The 14,497-nt window shown below is 46.2% G+C and overlaps 1 protein-coding gene across 3 annotated transcripts in view; it reads left to right on the top strand.

Moving 5' to 3' along the window:
* SV2A (synaptic vesicle glycoprotein 2A) overlaps nt 1–14,497 on the top strand; it is a 43,911-nt gene that overhangs the window by 6,180 nt on the left and 23,234 nt on the right. For 2 of the 3 annotated variants that reach the window (XM_029581089.1, XM_029581090.1), the window contains exon 1: nt 7,194–7,776. In XM_029581089.1, coding sequence (XP_029436949.1) covers nt 7,194–7,776 — 583 coding nt within the window. Of the gene's footprint in view, nt 1–6,842; nt 7,777–14,497 lie in introns of those variants that run through there. The other variant, XM_029581088.1, reaches the window with a different exon arrangement.

The raw sequence follows: 14,497 nt of genomic DNA on the forward strand, positions 1-14,497 counted from the left end.
CATAAGACTTGCCATGCTGGGTCAGACCAAGGGTCCTTCAAGCCCAGCATCCTGTTTCCAACAGAGGCCAATCCAGGTCATAAGTACCTGGCAGGATCCCAAATAGAAAATAAATCCCATGCTGCTAAGTACCAGGAAGAAGCAGTGGCTTTCCTGAAGCATGTCTCCATTCATCCCTAGAAGTAAGGCTTTGCATTTCTTGACTTTGGTTTCAGTTTCCTTTGATGCTCCAACTTGGTTTTGCAAGCTGCCACATTCCTTTCTCAGGTTCTGACCAGTGCGATTAACTGCAGCCTTAACCAGTTATTAGAGCTTTCTCCGAGGACCACCAATGTGAACCTTTCTGAAATGGATTAGCTATGGCGGATCCTGCCCAGAGATGACCCTCTTGCGGTCCCTTCTTGTCCTGTCTTTCTAGGGCAATATTATTATTAGTTTGTTACAGAGGGGTACTTTGGGAATATAGGTGGAGTTTCAATTCTGACTCCCAGTCTCTGATCAATGGTCCCCAGCACTTCTCACTGCACTAATCTTAAACATTAATAGCTTTACTCTCCAGAAACTTCCTGTTAGAGTTGACACAAACTCCAAGTCATCAGAACCAGGCTGATCCAGTCCTGGTTTTACTTTGATCCAGTCCTGGTTTTACTTTGATCCAGTCCTGGTTTTACTTTAAGAGCAGTAGGAACTAAGCACCTATAGATGCATAGGGGTAAATCCAGGACTGGGTCATCCTGCTGTGCTGACATGGAGCTTGTTGGCAATCCTATATGCTGCCCATTCAGTCCTTGTAGCTGGGGTTGTAACTTCACCCAAATGAAATTGAACAAGCTGCTTCAGTCCTGGGTTTTTCTGCTCTTGTATGCTTTTTTTTTCTTAGGAAAATCAGTATCATGACTCCATTCTTGCAACAGGGAGCAAAACCTAGGACTGGGATCAGCTTGGGTAAGGCAGCGATCCTTCTAGTAGCCCAGAAGCCGAAAACAATTTGGGGAAAGGGCCCAGGAAAGCATAGGCAGCGGCCAGCTTGCAGAGAATAGCAGAGACCTTCTCCTCTGCCTCTTTGATGCCACCATGTAGCGGGTCCCGGATGCCGCCTGGCACGGCACCGTGAGCCACCTTCCGTTCTGAAAAAGGGTGAGTCTCACAGCCGGAGAAGAATCGGAACTGCTTGCATTCACTGGCTGCCAGAGGAGGAGGAGAGCAGAAATCATTAGAAAGGCAGCAAACGAAATGTTGATGGAAAGCTCGGGAAAGCGGACATGTCCATGTGACTCACAGAGAAAACAAAAAAAAAAAAATTGTTTTGACAAAATGCTCTTCCTTGCAGAAGTGGGCAATTTTTTTTCCCCATCACTTGGTGCAGTTGCCGTGACAACAAGCTGATGAAACGCCAACGGTGCTTTCAGAGCCGCTCGCGTTTGGTGGGGGTTTTCCCCTCCCCTCCCCCACCCTTTCAGGAGCCACTGATTACACTCAGGCCACAAAGGGGAGGAGAATATAGTTTTTAAAAAGCCCCTCGTTTTATTTTTAAGTTGGGCGATAAACAAGAAATGAAATCTACATTTAAAAAAATTTCAGCTGAAGATATTAAAGTAACCCCCCCCCCCCTGGAGAAAGTGCCGTGTTCTAGACAGCCTCGGTCCCATCCGCACGTGACACAAGCGCATTTTTTGGCCTGTCCAGCTCAAGCCTGCTCGCGCCCCGTGTCCAGATGATGTTGGCTTAGAGGCAAATTGCGGGCTCTGGCCTCCTCACAGATCATTTCACTTGCAAACTTTGAAAAAAAAAACAGATGCAGACTCCTGTGGGTATTCTGTACCCATCACAAGGTTCAAAGTGAAAGTACGTGCTGACCTCCTCGTTCAAAAACTGGTGCAGACCGGGAACAGGGAAACCAAACCCCCCCCCCAGGTCTGGCTCAGAGCAGCGCCTGTGCTGTGGGCATTGGCTAGCAGCTCTGTGGCACAAGGGGGCAGGCCGAGCCGTGGCATGCAGCCTAGCTCAGCGAAACTGGAAATACAAGTCCACAGAGGGGAGGGGAGCATAACAGGGGCATGCATGGCACCCGCCGGCAGCCTTACCTGCTTTGCATCTCTGTTCACGGTGGAACCAGGGCCTTGCTCTAGCACTCAGCGTGCCAGGCTCCTGACTACCTTTCCGTTTCATACCTTCTGCTTATGATTTAGATACTCGCTTGTCTGATGCCTATAAAAAATCATTTGTTTGTAAGCTTCTTGTTAGGTGGTGTCTGTGAGGGAGACCGCACTAAGAGCCATCCAGTATCACAAGATGAAGACGTAGTGGCAGTGGCTGTGGCAGAAGACCTGCCATGGGGGGAAGATGGAGGGGGCCCCACTACATGGGGACTGTCCCCTTCTTCATCAGGACACTGGGAGCTATCACTCATCACTCCATTACTCATTAAAAAAGAAAAAAATATTGCTAAGCTAGGAAGCCTGATTTAAGTCAAATGCCTTGTTCTCAGCTAGATCCTGAAGGTACAGGGAAATAAAACTGACATCACACAGAAAGTTGGTGACAGAGGTAAGACTGGAGCTTGTGTCCCAGGAGTTCTCCTGGAACACAGCACAGAGCTGTAATCAATGGGTTACCTGCTCCTCCACAGAAAAGGCACAGGGTGGTGGTGGTGGGGTGGTGTGTGGTGGGGTGGGATGGTGGGGTGGTCCTTGATCTGAGGCTGAGAGATAAGTTCAGGAGGAATGTAAGAACGCATCTCTCCACAGGCAGGGCACTGGGTGAATGGAGCAGCCTCTCAATGTGCTGCAGTTTCACCCACAACCCTAACCTCTCCCCCCCACTACTTCTTCAGGAATCCGTGAAGTACAGTGTTTCACTAGTGAATGCACACTGAAGGAGCTTGCACCACTGGCCTGCTTGCTGGCAAGATTTATCTCGGGGCAGCCAGCAATAGACTGGGCGACAACACAGCTCTATCCTCACCGCTGCAGAGCTATCACACCTAGGCGAAGATGTACTCACACAGCTGCCAGATTAGCTACTGCTTTTGATCAAAAAGAACTAAATCTCAAATTAGCAGCCCGTATCATCATTTGAATATCAAAAGGAAGTTCATTCTTACAGCAGGAATCGCTCCCAAGGGAAGAGCCATGCCGGCCGAATTGTGGAAAGATGCTCGTGTAATACTCAGTTAAACTGAGGGACTGGATGGGCGCTGTCCTTCCAGGGCTGACCCTGCAGGGCTGTGTCAGCAGCAGCAGCACACTGCTAGAGGCGCTGTCCTCCCACTGCTGAGGGGCAGGCTCTGCACTCTTGGCTATGCTGCTGTTTGCAAGAGACAATAAATTAAGGACAATATAAAAGAATACAGGACATATTTTGGGTATGAACTCTTAATAAATATCTTTCCTTTTCTGCCTTAGAAGTGACAGCATTCCTGCTAGTTCTAGTGTTATTCACGCTGAGTGAAACCAGCAATAAAAAGTGGAAATTATGAATGACATTAATAGTCCAATAATATCTGCTGACGTGCACACCCTGCCGGCGCACATGGGCTGCAGTACTGTTGTATTCAGTACACCACCCCTATTCCTCCCTTATAGTAATTGCTACATAAAGCACAGCCTTGTGTAATGAATCTCAACAGCACATGTGCTGGAAACAGATATTTTTATAACTCCCAAAGAAGAGTTTATGGTCCTTTGCTGACCATAAAATCAACATTCGATTAAATGCATTTGGCAGTCATTAAAGCACAATGAAATGCATGTATGTTTATAAGTCACAGTGGGACCCTCCACTGCTTTCCAGAAGTTGAAAATGTGCACTTAGGGTCTGATTCATCCAGGCTTTTTCCCGCAGACACAAAATGTGAAAAATGCCTTCAAGTGAATTTGTCTCTTATTTTTTTAGGTTATTTGAACAATGTTTTGGTTGCTGTGCGAGCGCTACATATGTTGTATAGCACTATAGAAGTGTTAAGTAGTAGTAATAGCATGTGGACGATGTTAGACTCTTCACTTAGGGGCCTGTGAAACAAACTTTAGCAAACAGGTTCTGACCTTCAAGTGCACACTAAAAAGAGCTGTGCAGGAAGCCCCTAACGTGAACATTAAAGGGTCCTAGAAGACATTAAAAACATAAGAAGTTACCATACTGGGTTAAGCAGAAGGTCCATCAAGCCAGCATCCTGTTTCCAACAGAGGCCAATCCAGGACACAAGTACCTGGCAAGTATCCAAACATTACATAGGTCCCATGCTGCTAATGCCGGTAATAACCAGTAGGGGTGTGCATTCGTTTTCGACGTATTGGCAATCCGCAACGTATATGTCCCTACTCTTTGTATTCATGGGGTCACAAAACGTATGGCGAATCCCCACAAATACAACGTATCTAACGAATAAATCCCCCACCCTCCTGACCCCCCCAAGACTTACCAAAAGTCCCTGGTGGTCCAGCGGGGGTCCTGGCGCGATCTCCTGCACTTGGGCTGTCGGCTGTCGGTATTCAAAATGGCGCCGATAGCCTTTACCCTCACTATGTCACAGGTGCCATTGGTCGGCCCCTGTCACATGGTAGGAGCATGGCTATCTTACAGGGTGATCGTAGAGGGGAGAATGGTTCAGATGCCGGTGTCTTCTGAGCTAGGGCAGTCAGATTCTTCCCTGGGTCGTCCCCTCGCATGCTTCACTCACTCCCCAACCACGTGCTCTGAGATCACTTTTTGGAGATCCTTAGTAAGATAGATGGTTGTACATACCTAGTCATATCAGTTTTCTGCTCTTCTTTGACCTTTTCACCTGGCGTGTACCAGCTCTTCCACTTCTTCCTTCTACACTGACAAGCAACCTCCATATGCCAGATTTAATCATACATCCCTTGAAGCCAGGAGGAAGAGCAAAGAGGAAAAGAGAACTGAGAATGATCAGTGTAGCATAGCTCATGCTGTTTAACCAATATATTTTCAGGTTTCCGTGATTGAGAATAGCATGACCACACTATTTCTGATAAGTTTATTGCGAGCATGCTAAATCATTTTACACTACATATTTACATTACATATTTTTGTGAGCCCATGCTAACATTTTTGTGCAAGTTTTATTAATCTGTTCCTCAAGGAAGTCAGTGTATAAAGACAATGCGGAGAAGGAAATTAGGTAGACAAGGCTCTTCCAATCATCTGAACACGTCTTTTCTTTGGGACAGAAGGTCATGGTGGAATATGCTAATAATTTAAGGAAATGTGCTACCTTGACATTTTGAATTATGAAGAAATTATCTGGGCATTTTAATCTCTAGTGTTTGACTTCTGATTATATTGAATGAATGCATAAGCTGAAGAAGAGTGAATGGCCCCCCTCTCTTCAAGGAATCATAAAAGAAGCTTCATTATATTTACAAGCTTACCAGCTCGTCCATCTCAAGGATCCCAAATGATATAGCTCACATGCCTGTGTTATTCCGCTGTCCTAAGCCTCTGATTTCTTGTGACTAAAATGGTTTATTATCAATCAAGTCTATAATATAAACGTATTTGATCTAATTAAGTAGTCTGAAGTATTTGATTTAATTATTATTATTGAATTATGTTATGCTAATGAGCAATCTTTCAACTTGATGTTGCCAGTTCACATCTCTCTCAGGGTGGTAACAAGAGAACGTCACCACCGTCTGCTCTCTCTCTAAGTGCTAAGATTCAGTTCCAGTCTAGCTTGTGATGGAGGGAGAGCTATAGCAATAAAGAAGCACTAGTTAGCAGTCCCAGTAACATGGAATGGAGCCCATTCACCCCTCTACATGGGCTAGAGCAAAAGGAGGTCTTGTTGGCAGGACAGAGGGTAGGGAATCTTGCACCACTGCTGCCCCATCCATAAATCCCCTGAGACTAAATTAATATCTTCTTTTACTAGAGTGGTCAGCCTGGCACTTTTCCTGAACATTCAATTCCATTCCAGGTAAACCTCTCTAGTTCTTCAGTGACTCTTCATTTCATCATGTCTCAAAGTCCTTTCATGCACACTGCGAGTCCTCCTGGTCATCTGTGCTGCTGCTTCCAACTCGCCCACCCTTCCTCTCAAAGGGCTTACAATTTTCAAGCTCTTAAGTTCTGGCATCATAATAGATCCTTACTACTACTACTACTTCTTAACATTTCTATAGCACTACATGACATACGCAGCGCTGTACAAACATACAAAAAGACAGTCCCTTCTCAATAGAGCTTACAATCTAATAAGACAAACATACAGGACAAGAGACCTGGTGTATTTCATAAAGCAAGACAATGGTTAAAAAGAAAAGAAAGTTAGTTAACAAGACTAAAAGCAGACAGCCAGGCGTAAGATTTAAAAGCGAGGATTTAAACATGGCAAGAGAGGGGACATGACACACCAGTTCAGGAAGTCTATTCCAAGCACACGGCGCAGTCAGGTGGAAAGCAAAGAGTCTGGAATTGGCAGTAGAGGAGAAGGGCATAGATAGGAGTGACTTATCCGACGAGTGGAATGTACGAGAAGGGAATATGTACTAGAGAACATAATCTCCTTAGCTCACATATCTATTGTATCTTGGGGCTTTGGTGACCACTTTTATCTCTCTGATATTTGTTGCAATGTTTCCTGATCTCAGCCTAATGATATGTGTCTTCTTTCCCAATCCTAAATGCTGGTCTAAAGCAGTTCCTAGATAATCACTGCAGAATCTAGCTAAAGATGCAGAAAGGCAGTCAGCCAAAGTATAACCAATTCATTGTCATCATAATCTTCCCAAGTATATGTTTTACAAAAAATATGCAGGGAGTATGAGATAAACACAAATGACTTCTGTTTCTTAACCATGCCTTCTCTGTTTTATTTCTAGGACAACTGACATTAATGTAGCCTGAACAATAATCCTGAATCGATTCTAGCTGTTATCAATTTCTTGTCAAATTTGGATTAAATTTATTGAACAGATCAAAAGCAGCTAGCAGATTTCAGAAGCTGGACTGTTTCCCATCTAGCTAATCAGGAATAGGTTTGTAATTTTGCCTTTTGCCTCAGGGTTATTGAAATCCTTTGACACCTCCAGCTCTAGCAGGAGAAAGGGAGCTGTCCAAAGCTGTAAGTGCTGAAAGTTAAACTATTTGATATCTTCAATAGATCTGGCAGCCTTGTGCTCTGAAGAGGGCAAGACCAGAAGAAACTAGTTCATTTGTTGAAAATTCAAAACATGGATGAAACCTTCAGAGACCGGACTGCTTTTATACGAGGGGCCAAAGACATTGCCAAGGAAGTCAAGAGGCATGCCACCAAGAAGGTAGGCAAAGGCGTGGACCGAATGCAGGATGAATACACAAAACGCTCCTACACGCGCTTTGAGGAAGATGACGATGATGACTACCAGCCTCAGGATGGTTACTACCGGGGTGACCAGCAAAACGATGAAGAAGGGGCCTCCAGCGATGCCACAGAGGGCCACGATGAAGATGATGAGATTTATGAGGGAGAATACCAGGGCATCCCTCATGCTGATTCCATGAAAGGGGACCACCTCACTAATAACCAGCAGATTGTCAGTGAGTTCAGAGACTTTGATGACTTGGAAGGTGAAAAGAAGAAGGACAAGGAGGAACTTGCCCAGCAGTATGAGACGATCTTGCAGGAATGTGGCCATGGACGATTCCAGTGGACACTGTATTTTGTTCTAGGACTGGCCCTTATGGCGGATGGAGTGGAGATCTTTGTGGTGGGATTTGTCCTGCCTAGTGCAGAGAAAGACATGTGCTTATCTGATTCAAACAAGGGAATGCTTGGTAAGTCTATTTGGTTTTCCATCTGTATTTGAGTTTAGTGCATGTTCCCACTCAGGAAATGTAACTGGTGAGAAATTCCCAACAGCCTCCATTAGCAGCAGTGGCATTCGGGGTTTCTTGCCATGCACTGTCCTATAGAAAATTCCACACACCTTGCTTATAGACACTGGAACCTACTGTTTCTGATCCTGAATGAATACAAAATACTGTTCGGTCGGCTTTCAGATCTGGAAGCTGGCAAGAAGGCAATAAATGGATTTGGATTCAAGGCTTACCAACCTGCTCCATATTATTTTTTTTCAAGACAGGTTAATCCAGTCCATACTTTACTCCCACTGTATACAGAGACTTGTAGTGCTGTTAGTTTAGGGGATTTCAGAATTACAGGTCCCTGCGTGTCTGGAATGGGAGGTAAAATTAGGACTGGATCGACTTATCCTGAGAAAATGGAGAAAGTCAGTAAATGTGCAATCCCAGGGGAGGTATATTCTGAGATGATTATTGTGCTCTTTCCCTCTGGTTAATCTTCCTTTCTAATTTTATTTTATTTATGGACAGCTGCACACTTAAAAGAGATCAGACCCCATTTCCTTCTCACATGAATGAGAAATTATTCTTTGCAATCCCCTGCCAAAAACAGAGTCAGAAGCATACTAATATAGCTCCTTTTCACAAGACAGCTTCAACAGATGGAGCCTCCTATTATCTTCCCCCCTCCTCGCTCTCCCCACCATCACCGCTAGGTGGTACCCCAGGCTGTACAGGCACTCAGTGGTCCCAAAGGGACACGAGATTAAGCAGATCAAGCGAACACTTAATAAACCCAATGCAAATTCACACATTTCTACAAGTTCTGCCTGGCGTGATTTCTCGCTCTGCAGTTAGAAAGTGATTTCCGTTCCTGCCAAGTGACATTGGGGGATATTTTTGGCACTCTAATTAGAGATGAAAAAGCCTTTCCATGAAAGTCAGGGACAAGATGTCTTCTCTTATCTCTGAAACCATGAGCCTCAGCAAAGCATGGAATCAAACTCACTATGACGGTAACTTTAAAACAAGCGCGTGGGCACCCATACACACACGTATGAGCGCACATCATATATGCATTTGTGTGTGTATGATTTAAAATATGCCTACTGCATGTATGTGCTCAAGCAAACATACGTCATGTATCTTCCTTAGGACGATGTGCAGGGAAGCAGATTTTAAAACATGCTCACATGAGGGATAGTGCCAGTTTTACCAATTACTCCACCAATTTGCCCAGTCTATCTCAAGGTCATCCAGACCCCTCTGGTTCTTCAGCCTGCACCACCCCCAGTTGACTTGGACCCCTCACTCTGGCGTATTAGGCCTAGCAAATTATTTCTGCAGACTTACACCGCATCCGGCGCAGCAACAAATATATTGCGGCTAACGAGCCGCCACATGCTGCGGCTGCCAGATTTAATGCAGGTAACTACTGGGTCTGCCCCGGGATGCCTTAGCTCCCCATTTTTTTTACTCACGCCCATATATATGAGTGCATAATGTCCGGCTTTTAAAATGCGCATTGCTCGTGGATGGCCCACATGTATGGGCCATTTAGTGCAAGCAACGCTTTTAAAATTCACCCCTATGAGCTTTGTCATAGACGTACAATTGGAATCATCTCTTACAAGTCTTTCAGGAGCTTACCTCTCACATCATAGCGTATTTACCTTGCACCAATTTAGGATTCAGATCCAACAGTTCCAACTGCGCAGATGGATGGGGGGGGAAGGGGGGTCACATTCTTATAGATCACAAAAGTACTACCTAGAAGCCACTGATTTATTGTAAGGCACCTGTAGAGTCCTGAATGAAAGCTGCTCTTGTTTTGTTTTGCTTTTTTTAATTATAAGCAAGACAAAGCAATCAGAAGCTTGGGCTCAGGGCCTGGATTTCCTTACAAGTTCTGTGTCTGCAGTGGCGAAGTTCTGGGGTTGCAAACCTTTGTGGCAGATCCAGGACTGGTGCAGGAGTATTTGGCATCCTAGGCAAGCCTTCGGTCATGCACTGTCCTCCCTCAACTCACCCCCCGGCACACTGCTCCTTTCTTTGGCGGTATTGGCTCTGGGCCACGTGCTGGTGGGATTTTGTCACCCCCCCAAACATTTGATTCTCTAAGCGACCCCCCCTTAATGGAAGCACTAGCTTTGGGGAGATCCTAGACTGGCAACTCCCCACTGTCTACCCTGTTAGATGGTTCAGCTGCAAATCCTATTGAAGGAGGCAGAGATTTGCCATTGAGGACCTCACTATCGCAGCACTACCATAGGCTTCTGCCTTGGACAAAATCCGTCCTTCCTAGGAAGTGAGAGGGGGGGGGGGGAGGTTGGCAACAGCAGGGGTGGCAAAAATGTAATATTAACACTGCTTGGACTGACAGGACTTTCCTTAGTTTCAAATGCATGTGGGATGCCCTTTGACAATAGGAACTTTCACTGGCACCGGGGCTGTTCCGTTCTCAAAGCCAGCAGAGAGATAGAGAGATTTCTCTAAACCGTCAGGGAGTGACCATCTAGCCTCTGCCCAATTTAACATTTTAGTAGAATACTTTAGGGCTTGATTTTCAAAGTGCGTTACTTGCATAAAACCCTGGGCTGGCTGAAGGCACTCTTCTGCCTGAAACGAGGGTTGAGATGGCATCACATCCCTATCCTTCTACCCCCAGGCTCAGTGGCCCATTATAACCCCCTACTGTCCTCACAAAAAAAACAACCAACAAAAGGGGCTCAGTGATTTCAACAAATCCAAACAGAAACAAGCCCTCACCAGAAGCAGAATAAAACGGAAATGGAGACCCCCAAAATGCCAGACACTGCATTCAGTGATCTGAGGGATGGAAAGAGAGGGGAAGAAGAGAATGAGAACACATTGGATGGGTAAAGGAAGAGAGAGAGAGAGAAGAGGGAGAGGGGCTGCATCCTTCTCTTCTGCCACTCAGGGCCCAACTTGTGCTTTGAACCATCAGGACTTGCACTGCAGAGGAGGAGGAGGAGGAGGCCCAAAGCACTGTTTGAGCAACTCTTCCTCTTCTCACCCCAGATCAGCCTTGGACAAGGTGGCTGGTCTAAGGTCTTTGGTCACATTGGGAGGAGGACTACATTGAGAGGGGGGTGGGGCACAGGGATGGTTGCACTCTTCATCCCCTGTGAGGCCATGGTACATAGTGCAGCCTCCTCCTGAGCAGCAGGAGGGGGCAAACCTTCCTCACGTACCACCCCCATTGTTTTGCTGCCTTAGGCCTGCAAACCCCTTCCCCCATAAGAACATAAGATATGCCGTACTGAATCAGACCCCAGGTCCATCAAGCCCAGCAGCCCGTCTCCAACACTGTCTCAGTTTCCCAGTTCCCAGGCCTCTGCTCTCCCCCAGTTTCTGCAGCACGCCCTTGCCCCTGACAGCTTAGTGTTGCTTATCTGCTGCTGCTCCTCCTGCCTGCTAGTGTGTGTGGTTCTCAGTATTGGAATATCAGGGTTCCTGTGGTTCAGAAGTGAGGTACATTGGCAGAGCTATTGGGGATGGGGAGGTATCAGTACTGGACTAACAATATAGAGAAATGGAACAGCATTTCTTCCTTGCAAAAAAAGTAGAGAAAATGACCCCTTAGATAAGGAACAATGCAATATTTCCATTTACTCCAGAGACTGAAAAGGCTCAAATGTGAAGCTCAGATATCTGGAAGCTGAGGTTGCAGGAACACCTAGAAAAGCAAGCTGCCAGGAATGTCAATTCTCGGGGCTAAAACAACCCTGACCCCACTACATTTTTTGGGACACTGAAACATTTCTTTCCCATACAGTTATTTCTCAGTGTATTTTTCCTTAAAGCGCAAGAAGGGAGTTTACATTCTTGCAAAACATTTCAAGGCTACTGTGAAGATCATGAAAGTGCCTCATCCAAGCTAGATGATTTAATCAATATTTTGTAGAGGAGTTTATCTTTACAGAACAGGAGGGAAGTAGATAAGTTCACATGAGATGATGCTGTTATTGGTGTGGGGAGGGGCCCCCAGGTTGCCCCTGATCCTTTGTAGTTACAGCTGGGATCTGGTGCCAGGAGCCTTTGTTTGCAACTTCCTGGGGATTCTTTTCTCCTATATTATACTCTCTGCCAACTTACTTTACTCAAGTCATTGCAGTGACAATCCTGGGCCTGGGACCATGCACCAGAGAGTTCCTGGAACCCTGCAATCTTGGACTCTAAATCTGGCCACTAGGTGTCGCCACTGCATGATGACTCTGACAAACACACACACACCATCTCCTTCCAGGAGCTGTGAATGCTGCTTTCACAGCATCTCCCCAGCCCTGTCCAACTCAGGGAACGAAAGACCTGAACCTGGAATTACACCCCAGGTCCCAGCACTACCACTGAGTCACTGGGCTGGCTCCAAAAAAAAAAAAAAGAGATTTTTATCTCACAAAAGGAAGCTTTTGCCATAGCTAATACAGTCACAATAAAGCGCTTACAAATGTCACCTCTGATGATCATTTCTAATCATCTTTCTTAAGCTTACGGAAAACCCCACTCCTTTCCTTGTGTAGCAGTGAAACGGTCTCTGGCTGCGGGCAGGCAGGAGAAAGGCTATGTCAGAATGCTGTGATTGACCGAGCACTCAAAGACTTGCATGACCAGTGCGATGCCCTGGTGATGCACTTTAAGAAGGCTTAGACCTTAGGCCTCCTTTGAGAGCATTATAGAACAAGAATGCCCATGAAAATGTCTGAAAACTACCGATACCACCACAAAAAAAAAATGTTTAGCATGTTTTATATAAAAAAAAAAAGAACGACAAAACGGAAATGCATTTTATTTTGAAAAGATCTGGATGATTTGGCCATTAATGATTCCAGAGTTTGCGGTTGGGCCCTCAAGTAGTCTGTGTATGTTGTGCATGTACACAAGGGCTGTGGGCAGAGCTGCCCAGAGCGAACCGAAGGTCGTTGAAAATCATTTTCCTAGAAACTGCGGGGCCAGGGCAGCATCTCAGCCATTCCTATAATTCAAGTCAAAGCAGGCTGCCCTGGAGAGTGGATGTAAGAACAGCAGACCCCTCCCTCCCTACCCTCCCCCCCCCCTTTGAGGTCCCAAGCTGCAAACAGCTGTTCTGCGATTAACGAGAGGGAGATTCATGCCAATTCTGTACAGCAATTACTGTCTCTGTGCGTTGGAGACGAGCGGACACCTTCGAACGTTTGCTATCTGGAATCAGGGTTTTCAGCCTTTGGCACGATTGCATTGGCGGTCCTGTGGTCCTAATCGTTAATTTCCCATTAAAAAGAAAACAGGATATAGCATCTCTCCCACCAATGTCAGATTCAGAGCCTGCAGATAGCAAGAGAGTGCATATTGGCAAGCTCTAATGTAACCTTCAGCAGCAGGGAGGGTGGAGTTCTGTTTCGTCAGTCTGAGAGCTGGGTTGGCTCCATACTCCAAGCCTCCGTTGAGTGCAACAGTACAGTTCCCAGGCTTTTTTTTTCTCCAGTGCCTCTACACGATGGGTGAGACGGAGAGAATGTGTGCATTTACATGGGAGACAGAATTATTTCTGTGGGTTTGTCTGTGCAAGAGTCATTTCCAGGTCAGGATGATCTTACACATATACGGCCGAATTTAAATCGGCCACGTGCGCAAATATTGTCACTTAACGCACGTGGCCCGGGCCCTGCACGCACCATGCACATTTTCAAAAGGGCCCGGCCACGCGCGTGTGACGTGACAATACGCGCATAATCGACGGGCCCTGAAAAGGGGGCGGAGGCCGGCTGAGACGGCGGTCATTAGCCGCTGTTCCGGGGAAGCGCGCACTGGCGTAAATTACTTCAGTTTGAGAGCTGAAGTAAATTGAAAAACAAAACAAAAAGGTAGGGTTTAGGTGGTGGGGAGAGGGTAAGAGGGAAGGGGTTTAGGTAGGGTGGGGTAAGAGAAGTTCCCTCTCCGTCCACTCCTAAATTGGAGCGGACTGGGAGGGAACGGGGGGAGGCCTGATTTCGTCGCCGCTCATACTTTTACAAAATTAGGCCTCCCCCTGTGCGCACCGCCCGCACCTTTTAAAATCTACCTCGTAGTGTGTACAGATGCCAATGAGGTAAAATAAACCTATCAGGTGCTCAGCCTGTTCCGACAACTGGTACAGGCTGATAACCCTAGCAAATGTATGGGAGGGACCCCAGAACTGTATATGCATGGGGTAAAATCAGTCTGTCGAGAAAAAACTGAGAGTGGCTGATGACCTTAACAATTGTATGTATGGGAGAGAGAGAGGCAGGCAGACTGGCTGGAGGCTGAATAAAACAGCATCACAGCACCAAAAGCAACTTATAAAACAATGATGTCACATCTGGTGCACTAATCGCTTCAGTTTATCACTGCTGTCATAGGAAGAGGATGGAAAAAATGCAATGCGTGAGCTTTAGTCTCTGCCTGCATGTAACCTCTCTCATAAGCTGAGCACCCGAGCTGATACTGCTTTTTTTGCTCACAGTACTGGCTTGGTCCCCGGGCACAGAAAGGCAAAGAGACTCCTCTATAGTCCTGCGCACTGCGCATTGTATCTGAAGATCAGCAAGCTAAAGTTGACCTGCCCAAGGTCACAGAGATAGCCAAGGGCAAAACCAGGACCGATATCAATTCTGAATTTAGGCCCTTCTGTTCCCCCCGTCATATCGCCAGCATCATCTCCCCGGGGAATCGC

This window comes from Rhinatrema bivittatum, chromosome 16, assembly GCF_901001135.1.
Source record: "Rhinatrema bivittatum chromosome 16, aRhiBiv1.1, whole genome shotgun sequence".
NCBI classification, from domain to species: Eukaryota; Metazoa; Chordata; class Amphibia; order Gymnophiona; family Rhinatrematidae; genus Rhinatrema; species Rhinatrema bivittatum.